The sequence below is a fragment of the Aptenodytes forsteri genome, unplaced genomic scaffold (genome assembly GCF_000699145.1).
Source record: "Aptenodytes forsteri isolate BGI_AS27 unplaced genomic scaffold, ASM69914v1 Scaffold8, whole genome shotgun sequence".
In the NCBI taxonomy this organism is placed as follows: Eukaryota; Metazoa; Chordata; class Aves; order Sphenisciformes; family Spheniscidae; genus Aptenodytes; species Aptenodytes forsteri.
In genome coordinates, this window is record NW_008796218.1 from 10916529 (window position 1) to 10940955 (window position 24427).

The 24427-nt window shown below is 39.2% G+C and overlaps 1 protein-coding gene across 1 annotated transcript in view; it reads right to left on the bottom strand.

Annotated features, from left to right (window-relative positions):
* Positions 1 to 9518: 9518 nt before the first annotated feature.
* ELP4 (elongator acetyltransferase complex subunit 4) overlaps positions 9519 to 24427 on the bottom strand; it is a gene marked incomplete at its 5' end in the record, with an annotated part of 161306 nt that continues 146397 nt past the window's right edge. The window contains one exon of the mRNA XM_009288918.2: positions 9519 to 9760. Coding sequence (XP_009287193.1) covers positions 9629 to 9760 — 132 coding nt within the window. The remainder of the gene's footprint in view (positions 9761 to 24427) is intronic.

A 24427-nucleotide genomic window follows, 5' to 3' on the forward strand; every position in this document is an offset into this window, starting at 1 on the left:
TAGCTCTTCCCTGCCCTTGTCGGGTTTTCCCGGCCTTGCAGCTCCACCGCCTGTGGTCCAGCCGCTGGTGGCCTCCATTGAGCCATCGCCAGCCCTCTTGCCCCTTCTGAAGCCTTCTTCAGGACAGGCTGTGCTGCGGGGCTGCAGCCTTTCACAGCCCCGCACCTCTGCAGTCGCAGCAATGCTATAAAGCAGTTGCGTGCGCGGATGAACCTTGAGCTTGCTTTGGTGACAGGCTAGCTAGCCGTGGTGGAGAGGAGACATTTCTGGCTCACTGGCTCGTTATTGTGCCCTGTGGAAGGAGGTCGGTGGGGAAAAGTCCCTGGCTGGCTGCACATCGGGAAGAAGTTAGGGCATTTGGTCCCCAGAGCGTTGCTTGCCTTGAAGAGCTGCTGCTGTGTGTGCTGGGGGCTCTGCGGGTTACAGGCAGCCTTGCACTGCACGTCGCATCCACAGCCCTATCAAGAGGCTTTTCCCCAGGGTGGGTCAGGGCACGGGGCCGAGCGTGCAGGGGCTCCCATGCCTGAGCACCGGTGCCAGCTTCCAGTTGCTCGCTGGGGGCCAGGCGAGGCCCTGGAGCAGCTCCAGCGCCCAACTGGCCTCAGAGCGCTGCTGCAAATGGGCGAGGGGGTTGCGTGTGGCTGCATGGGGAACGTGCTGCCTCGCCAGACACCGCTACCAGCCACATAAGTGGGAAATGAAAATCTTCAGCATGCTCTGAACCCTCTAATACCCATTTTCATCCCCTTTCTTCTTCCAGAGCTGTATTACTTACAAAGACTGAAGTCTGCTCTAATGTATTGCTCAGTGTAACACAGCAATTTCCAAGGTTCTCCTCTTTTTACCACTGAAATTAGTGGGAGTTTTGCTATTGATTTCAATAGGAATGAGACATTTCTGTGCATTTGGTTAAAATGTATTTCATAATAACACCTTATACTTTATTTATAAGCCCCTCCTAAGGCATTTCACAAATTATAGTCACACAAGAATTGATGTGTGAGTGCTGTCTTAATAACACTGTATTTTGTATTTCAAATATTGTGTTCTAGATACAATATTTACATTTACAAGTGAAAAGGCTGCTAACCTAACAGTTATTGTTCAGAGCAGACAGATGATGAGTCACACACGCTGATGGCGAAGCAGACATGCATGCGGTGACATACGTGTTGGAATTGCCTTGCACCGTGCAGATACCGGTTTTAATTGTTTTTAAAAGGTAAGCACGAGTCAGCGTGTGCCCTGCTCCAGGAGGCAGAAAGAGCTGCTTTCTCACCCAGGCTGTAACACAGAAAGGGGATTTCACCACTTCTTTTTAGCTAGGTTTTTATGTATAAAGTGAGCAATATGCCAACGTAGGCTGGTTTACTTTAGGCAGCCTATCATGGGATTTATCTTTGGGGGCAAAATTACAGTTGCAAAGAACAACCTGGGACTGATAACACACATTGCCTCCCCCAGGCTTTCCGGCCATTGGTAGTCCTATTTCATTCACTTTCCATGGCCAAAGGTGTCTGGCTTTTTTGGTTTTTAATTGATTTTTCTGGTATTAATGACTAAAAGATATGATCTAATTTTCTCTGGGTAATATGTGCAGGTTTAGAGTTATGCTAAGGTTTAAATTTGTTCTGCATTTCCATGGTATAAACAGCACTAGGAAAACTGAAAATTTATCATTCTTTTTTCTTTTTTTTTTTCAGTTCGTTTCCATTTGCTCTTGTCCTCAGCTTCAGCAGTTGAGCATTGCTCCATGTGCAGTTGATAAGGCTCTTCTGCTCTGGGAATGGTGTAGCATCTTCTTTTTAAATAACTCTTCTTTGACAAGACACCTGCTTGCTTAATGAGCTCCTGCAGCCCTCTTTCTAATCAAAAGTGTGATTGGCACCTACAAATACCCAAATACAACCCCCCCCATTAGAAATAGTCATATGAATTACAGATGTGAGAGTAGAGTCTGTGGTGGCTGTTTGGTCTTGTTCAGACAGCGAGTATTTACGTGTCTTGCTGCGGAGAGAAGGCAGCCACAGGAGTGTGCCTCTGGCTGAAGTGTGCAGGGACCCCTGAAGCCCCTGCCCTGCACGGCATGGTAGAAGCAGAAGAAATGCTCCTCCTCTTTGGGTGGAAAACAAAGCATGGAATATATCTCCCCTGGATTACTGCTGGAGAATGATGTTAGGCAAGCCTCTCACATACGTTATCTGTTTAGTAGTTCTTAGAGAAAACAGCAGAGGATGGAGCAATCCGCATGAGATGCGTGGTAGTAAAGATAGTACAGTTTGGACAGGAGCCAGGTTGGCAAGTTCCTTGCTTTAGAATATATTTTAAATTAATTCCTCCCCTAATATTCTCTTAGATGTAAAGAAAGAAAACCCCAATGGATCAGCAGACAATTACTTAGGGTAGCTTACTCAGGATAGTTTACTATTCTAAGATAGTTTGCAATAGCGATCGTGTGGAAGACAAAGGTGTTTTCATAGGGGCTGCAGAAATGAAACCTCAAAGAAATGAAACCATTTGATCAGTCTTTTAACATGTACAGCTGATGTGTGACAGATTTTCATGAAACCTCCAGCTGCCAGAATCCCTGTTTCTTTTGAAGATGGCCCTTTAGAGAAAAGTCCCCATGAAACCTGCTTTCCCTTAAGTTTCACTGAGAACCTCCAATGATTATGTTTTAACACACTGAGAATTTCAGGGCCTTCCGTACTGTTCCTTTCCTCCCCCTAGGTAATATCCCACCAGGTAATATCCCTGGTGAGACGATCGTGATTTTGAAGGGGGTGAAGGTGAAAATGCATGTCTGATGCTGGTGGGCTGTGTGCTGGAGCTGCTTTGCCCCCACAAAGGACCACGATATTGTTTTTGCTGGGCCGGTAGCGCTCTATGGTTTCTCAGGCGCTGGAGCCTGACCTGCTAAGTCGAATTGCAGCTGGGTGAGATGGTGAGCAGACGTTTTGTGAGCGACCCAGGAGGATCCTTGTTACCTTCAGGTGCCTGACAGGAGCTGTAAGTTGCATGAAATCCTCCAGCAGAGGTTGCAATTGCCTCCAGGCACCTGACAGACCTCACGTACACTCCAGCAGCTAAAATCGGTGAGGGTTGCGAATTGCAGTTTTTCCTCTCCTGGGACATATGAGCTTTTCCAGCTGCACCAGAGGAGTGTGTAGATTCACAGATAACCTCCTTCAGGTCAGGTCTATGCCGATAGATTTTGAGAAGTTTATGAACAGTTATTCCATAGAAATTACATATAGGGCAACAGAAGGACTCTGATTTATATGAAACTGCATACAGCAGATAAACACCTTCAGGTTGTTACAAAAAATATGTTAACTTATCACAAGCAAAGAAAATTTATATTTCTCCCTGTAACTGTTTATGTTTTACCCTTTACATTTCTCTCCACAAAATCGGATTCATATTCAGAGTCTGTAGTCTGCAGCTTTGTGTTTCAAATACTGCAGGGGAGGGTTTAATTACATATAGGGCAACAGAAGGACTCTGATTTATATGAAACTGCATACAGCAGATAAACACCTTCAGGTTGTTACAAAAAATATGTTAACTTATCACAAGCAAAGAAAATTTATATTTCTCCCTGTAACTGTTTATGTTTTACCCTTTACATTTCTCTCCACAAAATCGGATTCACATATTCAGACTGTAGTCCGCAGCTTTGTGTTTCAAATACTGCAGGGGAGGGTTTATTTATTTTTAAAACTCCCTCTGTCAGACTGGATTAAATAAAAATCCAGTCATTTAAATTTTATAATTTTTTTGCTTTTAAAGAAGCAAGTTGTCCACTTTGATTTCTCTGAATTTAAGTCAACACTGTTACTTTGCAAAATATGCATTCAAACCCTTCGATTCTTACTTAAACTAAGCTTCTGTTGGGTCTGATGATTTTCTGAGTTATGACTCAGTTGCTCTGCGTGAACTGTTGTTGATTTACACCTGTTCGGGCAAGGAGACATTTAAAACTTCATAGATCCTTCTATAGGCAAGGACTGCAGAATGCACCCCCTGTTCTGCTCCCTTGCATATATTCTTTTACTGTGTCTATCTGCTGTACTTTCTGTCATGCATGAAGTAATTGTGCCTACCGACCATACCGTTTGTGCTTCCATCCTCTTCCCCAGTGTTTTGTTGTGGTAAAGTTTTATTTGCTTGTCTGAGGCCGGCGTATTGATGGTGTATGTTTGAAGCTCCCTACCTATGACCCTTTGCTGGTTGGGAAGAACCCCTCAGTTTTGAGGCGGCTCCTGGGAAGGCTCTGTCTCCCACACAGACGGACTTGCTACTCCACTGTCTCCAAGAGTGTACTGTCAAACTCCTTCTCACTCAAGTAATTTTCCAAAATTGCTGAGCTATCCTGGATGTAGGCTGGGAAGCACCATAAAAGGAAATTTCACCATGCTGGAGAATTCTTCCAAATGCTTTCCTCTGCCTGTCACTCTCTATCTGGTCTTGACTGAGTTCAGCTTTATTCGTTAGTTTAGCTTTTCCAAGTGCAAGGCCATGCTGGTGGCAGGAGTTTCGTTATACATGATGGATAGCAGATGTACATCTGTTGTCTGACCACTTCATCTGCTGGATACATACAGATGTTGAATGTGCCCGGAGAGGAAATGGACCCATTAAAACCTCCCTGGTCAGGAATCAAGTGCCAGAGCTGCAGTTTCCAGCTATGGCTGCTAGCTGAAGACGATGGGGCTAGAACTGGCATCAAGTCCTGCTAGAATGATCCCTGTCCTTTTGATTTAAAATAGGTCAGGAAGGCAAATTTGTTTTGCAGTGGCGCAAGTCCCACGCCAAGAATGATGCCCTGCACAAAACAGTCCTGGCCTATGCGTAGTAGCTCTGAGATACTTCGATAATATAAATAAACAGATACTAAGAACTGCAGAAAAGTCTCACTCAAGCAACACATTTTAAACAAGTTTGCAGCTTCTTCTCTGCACAATATGCTTTCCCAAAATATTGGCACTGAAAATTTCTTGATTTCATATCTAAACCCAACTCATACCTCATTTCTGTTCTTCCGTAAGTCTAGCCCCATGAAATTTCAGCAAGAGCTTTCTTTAGTGCAGTTTGCTCCAACCTGACTCCAAAAATGTAGCTGAAAGTGCACCAAAATTTGCCTTTTTCAAGACTTTTTAAGAGAATGCCTCTGATGTCGTAAGCGCTGGGAGTATTCTGAGGGCATGAATGTTCAGACTCAAACTCTGCCAGCATAGCGTGAAGACCTCTTTTTTGATTCTTGCTACATTTTGGATTTAACATTTACTTTCAATCCCAGAAGACATTAAAATACATTTTTTTTATAGAGGAATATACAGCTATAAATTCTCTAGATCTCCTAACATTTTAAAAAAGATCCACTGGACCTAATCCCACCAGTTTGCTCCTGGTCTAAATCATCACTGACTTCTCTGGAAGATTTTTTTAGATTAAGCTCTACAGCACCAGAAAATCCATGTGCAAAAAATACAGAAAGCAAAATAGATGTCTTCCTTTTGATATGAAAAAAGGTCTGCAAATTAGTTCGATGTCCCTAATAACTTTCAAAGTTGTTTAAAGGTGAAGTTTAAATAAGCAGCTAAGTTTTCAGCAGATGCTCCGGGATGCTTGATGCTCAACACTCCTGAAAATCTGTCTATCCATTCAGATGCTGAAATACAGATGTAGGCATCCACTATAGTAATGAACCATTGTTGGAAAAAATAAAAATGAGCCTAACATTTGCTTATATTAGACTAGAAACTGAAAAAATTTGTGGTGGATTTTTTTCTTTTTTTTTTCTCCATTCGAGTTGCCTTTTTTTCTTAAGATGAAGAGGATTCACTTTCATTCTTTTTCTACACAGGTACATTTATTATTGAATAAGCACCATCATGTGCTCAATGTGATTAAAAAAAGAAATGTAGGCCTTCCTTGCACTCAGGTAGCTCACAAGAGAAATAAAAAACCCCAAGAGATGTCATGGGGGATAGTACTTGCTTCCACCACCTCTTAAAAGGCATAAAAGCATCTTCTTTCCTATTTCTGTTGTGCTCTGTAGTTATGGACAACGTTTCTCCAGCACAGGCAAAAGAAGCAGAACACTTTATTAAATTTCTAATATATGATGCTGGAGAAACACTGGTTTAATATGTGTGCGTGTGTATGAGTTTCTGTATAATACTTGTAATATACATACATTTTTAAAGGGATGTGTTACAACGTTGTGGTTTCAGAGAAACTTGATTAATAGCTCACTTTCCAATATTGGCCTAGTAAAGGATTTTTATAAGTTAGACTTTTGCACTTTTCCAAAAGCTGTGTTTGGAACATCACTATTTTATTAATTAATACAATATTAAATTTAAAGATGAAACCAGTGGCGTACTACCATATGTATCAAATCTGAAGCAGCTGAATGCCCATTTTTAGATGCTTGTAGCTACTGTTAACAGAGAATTGAATTCAGTTGCATCCTTGAAATTGCTTTTGAAATTTCTTTACAGACATAGAAAAAGACTTAATCTATCATAATATTCGTCTCATGTTCCAAATACTTATATCTTGAAAACCTCAACACAACAGAAATTATAGAAAGAATTCTTATTTGACATATTAAAGACACAACGTTTTAAATTTCATTACTGCTTTCTTGACTGTGTGTCACAATTCTGTAAAGATCAGGTTCTCGTACTGAATTGGGAACGTCTTCTCTGGGATGAATCTATTGTTTCCCAGCTGAGTTTGGTGGTTTCAGTTTGTAGTCTGCTAAAAAGTAGGAAGTTCTGCTTAAAAAATCGCAACAAACAAAAAAACCTCATACCGCAGTCTCTGCGGAAAAGAGCCCTCCGAACACAAGTAAGGATTGCACAGATTTTCCATCCAGGCCAACAAGGGGGCTCTGAAGATGCAAAAAGAAGCTGGTAACACATTGCAACAGCCTGTTAAAAGAGGCTGCACCCATTCTTCGATTACCTGAGCTGCACCCCTTAGTTAAATATTTGTTTTCAAATCAAGAGAAGAAAGAACCGAAGGATGTTTTGTACACAGAAGCTTGACAGTCACGGAGTCGTTATGGGGAAAATTCACAAAAAACCACCATGTAAACACTTCTCCTGCTTCCCAAGTCAAAATTGCTTTTGGTGCAGTAAATGAAATCTACGCTGTATCTACTATATATCTACATACTATCAGGTAGCACATACATAGCCTTATTTCACTTACCAGTTTACTGGATTAGCCAAGTCACTGTCATATGTTGCTGTAACTGATACGGTACTTTGGAAGGAAAAAAGCGAAATTTTGCTCCATGTTTTTGCCTTAGGTAAACAACACTGTACATCTGTATACTCTAACACTTATTTTACAAAGCATGTTTAGTGACTCAGAAAAAAAAATTAATCCAGATTTGCAGAAGGAGTTCCCTTTATTATTCAAAATATTTGTCAGCTTTAATATTAACCTACTGAAGTTTTTGAAATTGAAGTCTTATAAATGCATAGCACACACATATACACATATACATACGTAGAATACACATGCTACTCCCTAACAATTTTCAGTTAATATGTTAACTAGAAATCGACTGTGACTTTCATGGTATTTTCTCTCCTGTATGTTAAGTCAATGACCTATTTAAGTACGTTGGCAGCAATTTATGTCTTGTGACTTTATATTTCACAAAGAAATACCGTGTTTTGTGTTATTTACATTAAAAAGACATACTATGTAAAACTTCACCTTTGTTAAAAATCACTTTAGCCTAAGTATTTAAATTGTTTCATGCTTTCAAAAGGCACAATTAAGTATCTAATGAGAACTTCCATTCAGTGTTACACAAAACACAAAAGGAGAAAAAATGTTTGAGACATCAATGATAATATTTTAAATATATTGGCATAGGAAAGTAGATGTCTTTTTGCTTTATTAAACTGACATTTCAAAAAGGTTCTGAAAATTTATTTTGAAAAGGTTTAAAAAGGATTTGTGTCTTTAGAAATAAAAAATGTAACAGGCATATCTAAAAAATATAGAAGAGAAAACCTGATTGTTACTACTAATGAAATAGCTGATGACAAAATAGTAGTCTTTTTGATTTTGATCACAAAAAATAAACTGGTAGTGACAGGATATGATGGATAGATTTGACATCCTGGCAAATCACTGTCATTGATTCAATTATTCTAATTCAGAATAAAAGCTGTATACAGTATGTGTTTATGCTACAGTGGATTTTTTTAAGTGATTGACATTCATCATATTAGTTAGACAGTTTTAAAAGCTATGTCTTTGTTTTACACAGCGTTGTCAAGAAAAAAATAAAGTAGAACCTGGATTGCAGGAAAAAAAAGCAAACCACTTAACCAACTCTTGATTCCAAACCCATCAAAATAAGTTACCATTATTGCATCCTATTAACACGTTCTTAGAAGAGTCAATTTCACTCCAGCCATGTAATACACTATTATAAAGACTAAATTTTGAAACTGTAATGCAATCTTACAGCTGGGTGGCTTGGAAGTTCTGTGGAGAAGAAGATATTACCTTTCAAAATGGAAGTCAGCCTCAGAAGAAAGAATGCAAACCACTTTAATTTACAGGTCAGCTTTGCTGTACCGTTCTTTCGTTTGATACGCAGAGGTACATACGAAATAGCTAGAAGTTCACGAATTGTGTATCTGAGGGTATGGAAGCCTGAATTACTTGTATATTCTGCCCTGCTTTAGACCAGCATGCTGTGATACCCTTCCCCGAGCTCAAATGCACTCTTCTGGTTTTCTAGCATTAATGTAGCTGTCGGTTTGAATTTCAATCTTGAATTATGTCTGTTGACATAATTTCATAGTGCTGACTTCAATTGTTTAGGATTACCGTTTTGAACTACATAAGGAAATCAATTCTTTTCCCTATGGTTAGTAAATTCCATTCAAGTGCATTTTAATGCATGTAGTAAGCCACAAGGCAAAGTAATGATCTATAATATATTCTGATTAAAAAAACAACCATTCTTAATTACTGGCATATTAGAATAAAAACTATCTTATATATTTTAAATTTATTATTACTTTTTTAATAAACTAATGTAAATATTTCCTTAAATTTAAGAATGGTATTTCAATTACAAAAATTAATATTTTTAAAACTGTAACTGTTAGTTTGCTTTCAGAATAACACGTGACAACGAATTGCTTAGTTTCATTCCTTTATTTGAATAAACCATCCAACTTAACTTATTATTCATACAAAATATTAAATGTAAGTATATAAAAATTCCATTGGGAAAAATATCCCTGTATTTTTATTGTAAAAAACCATCTAGAAATGAAAGGGTAAGAGTAATTTTCATATTTTAAAGAAAGGAACAAAATACTGTATGTTTCCAGTCGAGCAGAACAATGGCAGGATCCAACATAACAGAAGCTTTAACAAAAAGCAAAATCCAAACAAGCCCAAAATTTGGACAAAGAAACCAGAACAAAAAAAAAAAAAAAAAAGGGCACTGTAAGAGAACATGTATTTTTAAAGACTGCTGGGTCAAATCATTAAGAAAAATATTTATATAAGTCATTAGCACTCATAATTAGAGTGTCATATAAAACTGAGTGAAACTGCTAAGTAGAAATCACTAGAAGTCCAGGTGCTTCTTGCCGATGGCCATAGCACCACATCCTGAGCTCAGCAGTTTGGCGGATTCTGCCAGATCCTGTTTGCTTGCGCGGCTCACTGTGTCTGACAAGTCTGGAGGCAAATGCAGTCGCTGTGGCAGGGGATTTTCAGGAGGGAGAGGGAGAGAGAGACGGGGAGAGAGAGGGAAAAACAGGGAAGAAAAAAGAAGAATAATTGCAGTAGAATTTATTTTCCATAGCATATTTCAAAGTGCAGCCTTTTTCCTGACCGATCAATGTTTACTCACACAAATAAAACACTTCCCAGACACTCTTTTAGGCTGACCTGGAAACAGTTTTGGATGTTTTCAATATATTGGATTCTGTAAATTGGAATAGATTTTTTCCTCATGAAAATTTTCTAAACAAAATCCAAATTTGGTCAAGGTATTTAATTATATCTATGGGCATTTTTCCTTTAAAAACAAGTGTTTTGCCTGTATGTCAACCCCTACATCAAATCCTTTGACTTCTACGGCATTACAATATAAGTATAGTTTTATTTCAAACATGCATACTTTGTGGCAGAGTCTGAAAATAAATGATGTGATGGTCAAAAGATGGAGAGGACTCACCCTGGTTGCAGCACTATTCTGCTAAACATTTCTTCTTCATATTCTACTGATAGTTGTTAATAAAAACAAGCAGTGATAGTAGCTGCATTTGTATAAGGCAATCACATATGCTAATCAAACCTTGCCATCCCTTGTGAGTTGTAGGAACATTACGTCCATTTTACGGATGAGGAAACTGAGACACAGGTTAGACAGTTGTCCACAAGCACACAGTCCTTGCATAATAAACCTTATTTTTCAACTATGACAAAAATATTTCAACTCTCCCCCTGAGGATCTTTTACACTGGAGATATATAAAAGACATGACATTACCATTTAGCTTTTGTAAAGTAAGGTGAAAATTAATGTAAAACTGAGGCTTTACTTGGTTAATTACCGGCTCGCTTTTGGACAGTGAGGTACCGAAAGCTGGTCAGATGAGACAGCTGAGCATCTTCTACACAGTGCAATAATTTATGAAACTGGCATCATGGAAGGAGCATATTTCTTGAAAGATTTAGTAGGCAAAGGCTAAACTGTGTGGCTCTTCCTTTAAAATGCACACACTTCTGAAGGGAACAGGATAACGGTAATGGCTGCAAAACTACATTAGGAGGCTGTGCGGACTATCATTATTCTCTGCTTTTGCTATGTTTTTGCTTTTCTCACAACACGTAAATACAGCTGCCTTTTATTCAATACCTTTGTAACTCATAGGATAAGAATTCAATTAAAAAGCGTAAGAAATATCTGTATTTACAGTGGGCTGACTGTTCAATTCATTGCTTGCTTTGAGATTGTGCAATTAGACATAACCTGAGAGGTGCTCCAAAGTGCTTCCTACCACCGGCCACTCTTGGTTGTGGGTGGCGCAGGGAGAACAACGCGTGCTGGGTTGTTGTCTTCTCCAAGGGAAGGAAATGCATAAAGTAACGCACGTGGAGTAGCAAAGCCTGTGCCCAGGGTGAGATGACATACCTCAGTGTTGAAATAGGAGAAATGTGTGTATTTATTTGTAGCACTTTGCCTATGAAGCACAATTTATGTATCAAAACCCACCTCCCGTATATACCTTTTAGTAACTATGCAGCTTTTACGTTTCACTGTATTAAAATCGGTGCCGTGGTATGGTATCCTTCACTTACAGTTCTTCCCTTATCCCTAAGAAGGTTAAGCACGGCTGTGGATGTGAACTGTGGTCCATGATGCCTCATTTCTACATCAACACAATATAAACTAGGGCACGTGCCTATCTTGTTTGTCTGCTGAGAAAAACGTTTGCTAGGAAAGAGCCAATGTACAACTTGGATTGTATGAGGGGGGCTGTAATCACTGGAAAACGAAGGACGAGGAAAAGCCGGGAAGTGCAGGGGAGCACTTGGCAAATCTTTCAGTCACATTTTCTTTCCAAAAAAGTGTACAGTACTCTGCTAGCAGGGTACAGGCTATCTGGTGTGTGGGAGGCGGAGAGATAAGTGAACTAATCTAACCTTCCATTCACTGTTAGCATCTCTCTGCCCTCACTGGGGAGCGGGAGAAGCGGCTTCCTCTAGGGGAAATGCAGTACTGCTGTCTTCCTCCTGCAATTACTGACCCTTTTGCCAAGTCTGCCAAACGGATTCAGAGCAAGGTGATGAAGAGCAAACAGAACCGAGACTCAACAAACTCATCTTATGCAGGGACTAACTCATATCACTGATAGGGAACAACCGTAAACCCTGCCACACTGGCCTGGACTTAAAGCGTGGTCAAAAGAAAAAAAATATTTGATATTTATACAGCCTCTTAGTCAATGCTGTGTTTGTTCGCTAATATATATTATAAACAGAAAATAGATAGAAGAATATACATTTGCAAAGACTCAGATAGGACAAGTAAAAACTAAAGATCCTCAGATTGGATGGCGGGGCTGAATTAGGCTTTTACGGATGTATTTGTTATGACACAGTGTTTCATTATACACACATATACTCTTCTTTCCCCACCTTATTCAGTGAAGAGGATGCACACTGCTCATTTAGTGACTGGCTATTCAGTATTTTGTTTTCTTGTCACTGTTTACTCTGAACTTTTCTGACGTATTTATTGTACACTATTCAAACCTTGTTCCAAAGACAGAATGGCTTTTCAATAGCACATGTCAGTATATAGCACTTGAATGCTTCACAAATGCCAACTGTGTTATTTTCCTAATATTCTTGTGAGATAAGGCAGCAAAGTTACCTCCATTTTATGGATAGGGAATTGAGGCACATAAAACACATGGCAAAAGGTATCTACTAATTTCAGAAACACAATCTGAGGCATTTAGGACTTGCTTTTCCAGAATGTTTAGCATTGTACAGCATTTCACATGACCAAATGCTAGCTTCATTTGCAGCTGTGAGTGCTTAGTATTTCTTCAAGAACCCCAAGTCAGGCACTCAGAAAGCGAGAGACACAAAATAAGAGTACAGAAAGAAAAATGCTGGGTTGAAGTGACATGATCACACAGAAGCTCAGTGGTATAGGCAGAGACACATCATATCTTCCATGATATCCTTCAATCGTCTTAATTACGAGACCATCCCTCCTGCAATCCTTGCCCTCTCTGCAATCCCAATTTTCAAACTTTACAACAAATTGCTGGTTCTCCAGGAAGCATATTTCACTGCGTATGCCACATTCATCCTCAGATCAGACGTATTCTGAACAATAAACAACACTAGGGTCCTCTGAAAACACCTGAATACTATCCTGCCATTAAGATCTGAATTACAGCACATACACATGATACCTCTGAATAAAGCCTGAATAGGCATTTCAAAATATCATTCCTTATATTTTCTGTGCGCAGCTTAAAAATGTAAACAGGGCTGCAAATTTTAATGCTATTAAATATTTTAACACCATTAAAAAATATTCTAGATGTTAAACGACAAACAAACTGGAAACTCATCGCACGGCATTACACAGACATCCACAGGTTAAACAACAGGCCTTTATTTTTGGCACCAATAGGGACATTGCGGTCACTTCAACTAAGGCAGTAAGTGATAGCATGAATAGGCTGTGATCCTTTTTGAACACCAGCATTACAGAACGATCAGACATTTTCACAGATATTTGCTGACCACAGAGAAACAATCACATTTAAAGTCCCAGTTTAGGACAAAATGTTTTCTGGTGGACAGACTTCTCTGCTATTTCTGAGGCTGTGACCTCCATCCCTTTCAATCTCTCTTTCTCTTATCAGTCTGCTAAGAATCAGGCTGATTTTGCTCACATTGGCAATCCCAGTCCTCATTGCCCAGGCCTCTCATCCTGCAACTGGTCTTCATGACAAAAATGCCCCTTCTCCGGTTATCTGCACTCCCCAGGCTCTGCCTCAGCCAGTCTCAGCTTTCTGCTTCCAAGCTCTTCATTCCTGCTCCTGCCAGTCCTGGGTTTCTCTTGCCCATTTATGCCCATACTCCATTCCCTGCTCCCATGCCTAGGTCCAAATTCAGTGCCAGGACACCCTTCCATGCCTCAGCCCCTTGCCCTCCTCATCCCCTATTTTGTCCTCCTCCTCTTCCCACCTGTTGCTCTTGATCTGCCTTCTTTGTCCTGCTGGCACTGCGCTCTGTCCCCCCTTCCTGCCCCTGCCCCTCTCCTCTGCCCTGGTGCCCCCTGCCCAGAGTGTGGGAACAGGCACCGGCTCACCTCCCGGTCCAAAAAGCAGGTACATCCCTGGAAAAGGGTCAAGCTGAACACGCAGTACTGTGTGCCTGGCCCAAACAAGGATGGATTTTCACAGGACAGCAAAAACACATCCCTGGCATAAATGCCCGACAGAAAATTGCATATTTTCATTTGTTCTTTTAAATAATTGAAGGTTTTCACTAAAATATTCCAGCATGTGGATAAACACAAAACTTCCTGTAGCCTTCAGCAAGCTGGCAGGGCAACAATATTTTAAGGCAAAATAGTCATAGTCTGGCAAAAGTAAATATGCAAGTGAAAACAGGACCCTATAATCGCCCTCCTTGTGATAACTTCTTAAAGCCTGTATCAAAGAAAGGTAGTTTGTCAGTGTAAAAACTAGGGAATGCTGGAGTAAACTTCCTTTGTGCAAAGTTAATTGTGTATCTGCATTATTATAGTGTGTTTAATTACATGATCGCACACTATTTTCACCCATGCAGGCTGTCAGAAAGGTTTAAAATTAGGATCTTCAGAATCAGACTCTAAGCTTCATTCACTGGATTAAGAAACAACTGGCTATGGAAGAAGGCTATTACTTACTGTACAAGGCACAGCTAGGGAAGGGACATGATGTGAGAGCTGGTGCTTCCCGCCTGCTCTGTTTCCGGCAGGTCCCGACGGCTTTGCGGTGATAGGAACAATTACACTGAACCCAGCTAAGCACACAGCTGTAGGGCATGCATTATGAAAGGAAAACAGTTCAGACAAAACTCATTACATACTTTGCCTCTGCTCCTCCCTCTGCTTGAAGAAAACTTCTAATTACTTTATTTGTTCTCAGTGGGAAAAAAAACAAAGTAGAAGTGGAAGATAAGAATAGGTAAGATGACAGGCCAGAAGAGACACGGAGCAATCAGTTAGTCCAGTCCCAGCACCGAGGACCAAATACAGCACTGGTGGTTTTCTGATACTGGTCTGCCTTGTAAGACTGGGATGTAAAGATCCAAGTCATGGCTATTCTAGGAACTTCTGGTGGGCTGGTACATTTGGTTGGGGTGCTATTTATTTTTTTTTTAAACCAACAAAATCCCTAGTAGACAAAAATACTCGCAAGTGCTTTTGTCAGTGTAGCTTATTGTATCAAGGGGATTGTTTTACAGATTTATTATAAAAAACAGACTTTCCAGTGTAAGACTTTTTTTCTCTTTGGTATTAAGAGGATTGACCAGCAGTTTTCCTAGCAACCTCTCCTGATGTTGATTGTACCTCAGTTACAAAATGCATAGAAACAGTACGCAGGCTTTAACTGACTATAAAAGGGGTTGAAAATAAAATAAAAATCATAAAACTGAACCTAAGTTGCCAATGGCAGGTTAAACAAAGAGCTAACTACTAGAGATAATGTTAAAGAACTGATTACTATACAACTATACACATACGTTACACATATTCTTCTGAGGAATCTACTGGCACCGCATTGTGGAGGCAACTAGTGAACTCCAGTATTACACCTACGCAGTATAAACACCAATCCGTTCTCAAAATTACTTTTCAGATTTGAGGAAATGTGTGTCTGTACAGATTGTTTTTACACTGGCTAAAACACTCAGAAATAATTGAGGTGGAGGACATTCAAGAAACAGCAAAAATTCATAAAATTAATTAAGGGCTACTAAAATCACATATTCTGTAAAATGCTTTAAGCAATAAAAAGTATAAAAATGTATAGCAACAATATGATAAGCAGATATACATATATTGGCAAAAATCTAAACTCAAAGTAATTCTTTATATTACTCCAAAATCATTATTATATTTTTAGCAAACAAATAAGTAATAACCTGAGTGATGCAGAATCATTGAATCTCATAAAAAAAGAGGTGGGAGTTGAGGTGGGAATTTATTCTTAATTTGATATATATTAAAATAATTCTACCGAAGTTAACCTTGTGACTCTGCTAACAGTTACATGAAGCTTTAACAACTGAGTTCAAACTTCCAAAATTTAAACTTTTAAAAAAAAAAATCTTTACAATTCCATTTATTTGGATCTTTGACCAAAAAAATTGCTTATTAGTCTATTACGGCTGTAGTCCTGCCTTGGGGCAGGGAGATGGGTTAATGACCTCTCTAGATCCCTTCTAGTTCCATTTGCTACAACTCCATGAAGACTGAAGTCACCAAAGCCGAAGGGATTTGGTTTAGGGGGAAGAGGGGGGTGGGGAGAAGAATTTTAGGAATGCTGGGAAAATGAAAGATGCAGACTCCTAGTTGGAGAGCTTTATATCCTACTTACTCCTCTTTGAAGCAGAACTCTTGCCACTCCATAAAGCCCACACAAGAGAGAACAGGAACAGTCAGTGGTACAGAGGCCGAGTTCCTGTTACTGTTTCCTCTTCTGCTCATGATGCCCATAATGCACCCCTTGCATTATGTTTTCCCTTTCACGTCTTTCTGTTATTACCTCATATATAAGTACTAGGAATTATTTCTATTATCATAGTACTTAAGAAAAGACTTCAGCATTTTTGGAGCTATCATGAAAAAGGTGGGTTTTAAGGAGAAATCTGCAGGAGGTTAGTAACACAGCTGTATAAAACCTCCTTTTAGAGTGAAGAACCCCGTTTCTTGCTTGAAAATTATTGAACTGTCAAGTGATTGTCACCATTACCTGACTGGAAATAGATTTCTTGATAATGAATAAGATCTCACAGGCAGGCTGGGGAAAAAGACATGGAGGCCTTTGGAAATGAAAACAAGCAACTTACATCTTAAAAAAAGAGGGAGCCAAATTACTCCGAGGAGGGATGCCAAATTACTCCGCAGCCACTGAGCTGTCTCTTTACCTTTGCAGTGAAGAAGACTGTCCCGAACAGGAGGCTTTAGCTGCCAGTGCTCGTGGCCAGCTGTGATACAGTGCAGCTGTGCACCCCGAAACTGGGCTGCCGGATGACAAAGAGCTGTGCAAGAAGGAGCTGGCAAAGCCCTGCCAGGTGCTCCCCGCTTTGCTGGGGAGCTGTGCTCTGCTCAGGCCCTGGCCGTTTTCCTGTGCTACCGCTGTGCCAGGGCCCCACCATGGAGCTTGCTGATCCAGGTATGATCCTCACCTGCTGCCCTGACTCCTCAGCTTGAGAGTGGACTTGCCTCATAACTATGGATCTGTCTGGCAGTCACTAGGACTGGTGGTTGACCCTGGTTACCTTCACTGAACCTGCTCTGCTCTTCTTATTTGGACAGTGGGGGAAGGATTTAATAGTGGTGGCTGAGCCCACCAGGGACATTGTGTATACCGTCAATGCAATGGCAACACGTGGCACTGATTCTCTGCGGTGCCCCGAGCCACAGCTTCAAGGCCATTGCAATATGTCTGTTTACGTGGTGAAAAGAGGTCCCGAATGAACAGGTTTACTTGACGTCCCCACAGGTTGCATCTTGCATTTCTACCTGAGGTAGCTACCAAATGGTTACAAACTCCTTAAGAGATACACATTTTAGGAGCATGTTAGCCTTGCCAGTCAATGACTTTACTGCTTTCTTAACAGGTCATCATCAAGCACAGTAACTAACTGGTCTTCTTGGCAAAACCAAATTACTACCTTTGGGCTTAATATAAACACAAAGATGTGCAGGTATGAAATGAAATTTCTTCTAGAGAGGAGTTTGTTCAAATATTTGACATGGAGGTGACTATAAGTTTTGGCCTTCTCCCTTGCCAAGTTTGCCAACTGAGAGACACCAGATATGTGTATTATGATGAAATGAATTATATTCTATATGATATGTAGTCTACTGGAGTGACATATCACTTATGTTGACATACCTTTGTAACAACTCACATACAAATCTGACAATACTACTATGAAAAGATATAAAATTCTTATTAATGCCACAAAACCTAAAAATACTTCTGAGTTAATGTAAGTTCACTTCTCAATGGCAAAACAGTAAGCCCTTTACCACTGAAGACACTATAAGCTCTCACAGCAAGGACTATAAAAGTCATTCCAACTGGCCTAGACCCGTGTCAGGCAGAAATCATATGATAGTCCTGAAATTTAGTTACAGCTAGTGTCTCACAATCTACAATATTTATCTTGTGGAGAGAATGGTGCCAAACTATCCTCCCATAACTGCATTTAGGGCAGTTATAGGCAAACTATTTTTAAACTAATTTACTAAGAATCTCTTACATTCCTGTTTGCATTACAATTTTCTCGGTATGTTAACAAACAGGAGACAAACCAGTTGGTAACTGCTTTTCTGTATAATGGACATGAACTCAGTTTCTTCTTGTTCTGCTACATTCACAGATGCTACATTACCATTTTTAAATCACAGCAATGAATACATTTTCTAAACTGATTATAAAGACGAAAGACGACTTTTAAAAAGAACATTCTAAAATTTTCTACTTTTCAAGTAACTGTGATTGACTTATAACTAAGCACAACTATATAAACCCATGTTAAAGTAAGAACATCTACCATATGCATTTCCTACTTCTTTTTTTTAAGTTGAAGCATAATCTGAGCCATCAAAATTAATTATTGTTAACATCAGGTGTTGAGAGAAGGCTTCCACTAAGAATAGCTGATAAATATACTTCTACCTACATATCCCTGTCTGTCTGCTGAAGGACACGTTGCTAATATGAAAATAATTTTTTATTTGTAGCTAATAGTACTTAAAATACTTGAACACAATTCTAAACCTCATATTTTCCATCACTTACAGAATGTAAAATAAAACTAAGATAATTCTCACTTTCACCTCATTTGCAGGACAGTAATGTTTTGTTGTGGGTTTCCAATACTACAAAGAGATTATTTAAACAGTGACTTTAAAGACAATTGGCAAAATTAAGAACCATTAATAAACCCACTTCCTTTTGTGATCAGTTTTGTAAAAGCTGTTTTATGTTTCAGAACGCTGAATCTTAATATGTGCCTCTTCAGTGCAGCTTTCCAGTGTATCTACTTTACAGAAGTGATATGATAATATCCAAGAGAATTCAATTCAAACTGTGCTGATTCGTTTGGATGGGCCACGTGGTACTGTTTCTGTTCTCTGACCAGAAAACTATGCAAAGTACTTAAAATCTGAATTCCCGAGTCTGAATTTAAAACTCAGTTTATTTAAACACTGGCTGTTGCAAAGCGAAAATCTTTCAGAGATCATTTGTACCAATAAAATTCTATTCTGTACATTTGTGTAAAACGAATCCCCAGAGGATTTCAGATGGCTGAAGAAGTTCCAGTAACATGTGAGTAGAGACAGGTGGGTTTTTGTATGTGCAGCATTAGTCACTACTTTTCAGTGACAGGAAAGGAAACAACAGACAATTGTCTGAACAAACTCCTTCATTCCAAAGAAGAACTCTAAAACGTGTTAAAGACGATTTGCTACGTGTGAAGGGACACAAGGGAAAAATAAAAATATCAGGAAGATTTACCTTCTCTGACGCTTGAGAATGCTGAATGTTTGGCACCACGGAGTGCTCTAAATCACACGTACAAGTAACAGACCCACTTCATATTATAACTGTAGTCTCTGCATAATAAAGAAGCTCCCCATGTTATAAAGGGGGCTGGATTAATCAGTGATGGTTATAGACCATCCAGGGACTACAGCTGTTCAACTGCTCGTCTGATCCAAAATTCAGAGAAATACACGGTAATCTTACAACCAGAACTGTACTAAATATTTACATAGCATACTATTGTAATACTTACTGATCCAGCTCTTATCAAGCACATATTGAAAGACTGTCTCTGTCCTGAAAAGTTTACAGTCTGAATACACAAAATGGGTAAAAAGGAAGAAGTGAAAGTTAAAATATCCAGGAATAATTAAAAATGTCATGATATATAAATACTGTATTAATGTGAAAGCTTTTTTTCCCTTCCAATGAAAAAAAAGTTCTATGAGAAAGAGTACCCTGCATAGAAAGGCAAGTGGAAGAGAACAGGGAAGAAATTAAGTGACAAAGGGCTGAAGAGAAGATGGAGTGAAGAAAGGGAAGGCTGGAGGATGGAGGGCAGAAGGAGATATATTATCTGGGCGTGTTATAGCTGAGATTGGAATACGTTGCCTAAAAGCTGAAGGGAAATACTGTTCTAAATTCAAACAGTAGTTCATGAGTCTGAAGGTATCATCTATATCCAAAGCAAGCAGACTAACATTGCTCCTGTAGATCTGTTCTTTTTGCCGAATTTCTCCTCCCTGGGCTTACGTAAGAGGAGTGTGGGACCCGTGATGTAAGTCTGAGTAATTCTAGGGCTCTCAGGATAGTCCGGATGGACGCTAATGTTAATGTCACATTCTCTTCCCTGATGGATTCATTCAACCTAATTGCAGCTGTCTACAAGTCAGCCATTCAGTCTAACCCATGTTATATACTTAGGATGAGATGAATCATCCTTGCAAGTGCTTGCCCATCTCTGCTGATTATTCAGGAAACCTGGATGACTAGTTTAAACTAAATTCTTAACTTGGAGAGTAAAAGGTCAAGGAGAGGAATTCAGTCCTACAACTATACGAAGCTTCTCATTGAGTCAGTGCCTCCACTATATCTCCTCTTTCTTTGAATGACATCGCAACATGCCACAAAGTATGGATTTCGTATCAAACCACAGATGGCTCACTGGAAATGTTCCAGAGTTGCTGGTGATGCCCATGCTGCTCTACAACAACTTAGGTCTCTCTACTGGGAAGCTTGAGAAGTATTCAAGACACTGTGTGTACAAACAGAAGCTATGTAAGTGAGGAGGAGGGAGAAATAGCATTCAGAGACAGAAGCATCTGTTCTAGGAGGTCCAACATATTGCAATGTTACTGTCACCCTCTACAATTTCAGCTAAGTTGGAAAACTAACCAAATATTTGAGTTCACATCCAAAGCTGTCTGTTAAAGTTTACTGTAATCTATCAAGCTTCTGTCTCAGTTTAAATATTTTGTTACATTTCAGAAAACTCATTAAAACACCCATTTAAAAACCACCATTTTATCTCAGGGTATGCAACTACACAAATAACTGATAAAATGTGTTTTGCCTCTTGATAAAATTGTCCAGATAGATTTCAACACTTCACAGAAAGGTATGCTCCAAGACAGGTAACTCGCACTGGCAAGTCTCTGTTACAAGTGCATTTCAATGCCTGATTTGCCAAGTCAAAAAAGAGAGACAACAGAAATGCAGACAGACTTCTGAATTCAACAGTTCTGCCAGCCATTGCTAAAATACACATTGCCTACAAGCTTCCACTGATTTCAAGTAGCTAGTCTCTATAGATCCTATGAAATTTAGAGTTTAATGAAGTGCTTTCCTAAGAAGAACAGGAGAAAACCGGAGCTGCTCTGAGACTCTGGACCAGTCCAGCTGTGAGCCGCCCCACTGCTGCCTCAGAGGTTTTTCTAGATTTTGTATGCATTGACTATGCTTATTTCCTCCTATACATCAGTTTCAGAAGTTGTGTGTATAAACACAAACACAATATGTAACTCTATATATGCAAATGCACACATTACTTATGACTGCATACGAGTTACTGATGATGGCCAACGTGTCTACCTACAGAATCTCTCCAACGCACGCAGTATTGCTCTAGAAAGCACTGAGACAGTGTGAGCTGTATTGTTTTACATTCGACTACACAATGCAAACCACCCATACAGTGTGTCCCTGAATGCCGCTGTTTCAAGAGACCAGTGTCACAGGTTTGGCAAGTTGCTGGTTATGAAGAAGGAGCGTGTAGGGGGCAAAATGGAAATGCTAGCTGGGGGGGGGTATTGTTGTTTTATACTGGGAGTAGCCCTATGCTCAGCAGTCTATTTACTTTTTTAGGTCAGCTAGAATTAGAAAATTTCCATTGCTAGGCAGCCCAGCACATCTGTGAAGCATTTCTGGGCGTTCAGACCTGAAGCACACGCTGCCCAAAGGGAAGATTCATTACCCCATGTTACACAGCCCGCCAGTCCCTCCCCCAGACGGCACAAGGGCTTCGGCAACAGGAAAGCGCCTTCGTGCAGAAACATATTACATGACCAGAACACAACAATTAGCACATTTGTAAAGCTTCAGGGATAGGAACAATTTAATAGCTTTTTGAAGCAGACTAATTTTCTGGAGCTTTTTATCTTTTTTTTTTTTTTTTTTTTTTATTTTGCTTTTCATGCATGGACAAGTTCTTCCTTGCTACAGGTATTTTCTGAGTCTGCCTGGCAGGATTATTATCTGTAGAGAAACACAAATTATTCAATCACTTTAAAACAGTTCTAGAGAAATGAAAAAGTGCTATTTAAGTGCAAACTATTATTACTAATCTCTGTTTTAAAAGCAAGTATCATTTAGATAGATAAATGTATTGCTGGTTTACAAAATTCTGCACATTTACAAACCAAGGCTGCTAAACAGACGACCAGTTTGTTTATGTTTGCAGCTTTTCACAAGCTAGAAACTTCAGCTCTGCAATGGTAAATGCCACTGTCAGATGCTCCATGCTAAGGCAAAAACCAGGCCAGAAGAGAAAAAAACCCGTATTTCTGCTATCATTGTCTTCTCACCCTAAAAACTGGCACTGATATAAGAAGTATGTTCAGTTCCCACGTGAGAATGTAGAAATTACATAATTCATATTTTAATATCTCTTATTTTCAGTACTAATCCCCCATGACTCATGAGGGCTACAGTTTAAAATTCCAGCTAACAAAGCCTTTTGTAGTATTACTACCAAATAATCTTAGACTTCAGAAATCACCTAAGTGTAATTTAGTATCATGATGTTGGTTTACCCTGTTTTGGTATGAAAACATACTGTGGCATATTTTTACAAAAAACCTATAAAAATCGCATTGGTTGACTACCCTTTGGCAAACCAATGCTTTAAAGGAAGTTTAAGCACAGAATAAGAAGTTGCTGGGGAAAGGTTAAAAGACAGGTCACGCTAATTCCTTTTTAAATGACTCTATCTAAGACAGTAGGACTCAGTGTAAACAGAAACAAATATATTAAATATGAATGACAGAAACTGGTATCACATTAAATGCAAGACTTCTGTGAGTAATTGAGATTAAAATAAACACTACTATTTATCTGGAAGCTGGGGGGGGGAGGGCTGAACATTTGAGCAGATTCCTACATCAAAAATGTGTTTTGTACAGGAACTGTATGTCAAATTATAGTTATTTGCTTTCAGCTGTTTCTAGCAGTTATGTAGTTTTGTACTTTTCATGTGTCAGTATTTTTTTCATTTCACTTCTTTATTCCCTATTACAAGTAAGTCTCTTTAGAGCAATAAGATCTTTAAAATCCCTTTAGTGTTTAGAAATGTCAACAATTCAGTAGACTATACTTGATGAATAGGCCAGATAGAAAAACCTGCCTCAAGTTTTTATCTCAAGAGAAGTAAGGTGCTTTGAAGAGCACTTGATTTGAGATTTAGAAGCCTGCTGCTATTCAGCCAGACACTCTTGAGAGCTATTAAGTCCTGACCCATAGCATGAAAACAGGTTGGAGGGAGGGAAGAAATACTGGTAAGAAATATGATTTGCCCTTCCTGTAGAAATATTTCTTCTAAATACCATTCAAACATTTCTTCCTATAAATAAGTAAAAAACAACTAAGAGACCAGGCAACCTTATCAGATGATCTTATTTGAATATTTTGAATGTAGCTAGAACTTGCCAGGGGGAACAGCCACAGCACTGGAAAAAGATGAGGCTCTGAAGGAAAAAAAAAATCTAAATGGTTCTTTCCATTTGAATATATTTCTTCTAAATACCATTCAAACATTTCTTCCTATAAATAAGTAAAAAACAACTAAGAGACCAGGCAACCTTATCAGATGATCTTATTTGAATATTTTGAATGTAGCTAGAACTTGCCAGGGGGAACAGCCACAGCACTGGAAAAAGATGAGGCTCTGAAGGAAAAAAAAAATCTAAATGGTTCTTTCCATTTGAATAGACGGCACTGACATATTAAAGCTTCGTATTTTTGACAAGAGACATAGAAACAAAGAGGTTTTCACTTCAAAATATGCAGTGCAAGAACATTAAATGGCTTGGTTTGCTATAATTACAAAAAATATTTTATTTATCCTTTGCTATTGCTTCCACAGTCTACAACCAATCTCAATACCAGACTACAATGAGTTCATTTAATATCGCAATGCAATCAATTTAAGATATGTACACACCAATAATAAGATCAGATGAAAAGTAAGCCAAAGTGTAAGTCAATCCTTTTATATGAATATCTTAACTTTGTTTATTGTGCTTGCGCACGTGCTCTCTCACTCCACAGTACTTCAACTTGATAACTGATTCCTTGAAGAAGAACTTAGTTAATAACCTAACAGCAACTGGCCACGTTATTTGGGCAAATGTCTCATCAGTATCTTCTGCCCTACTTTCTGCATCTCTGAGCTTCACAGAGATATAAAAGAACTGCTGGGTCATTCCTGGGCTGAACAAAAGAATTTTTGTAGTAGTATAAATTACTGACCTTTCTAATAAGACTTTCTTTCCCAGCAAACCA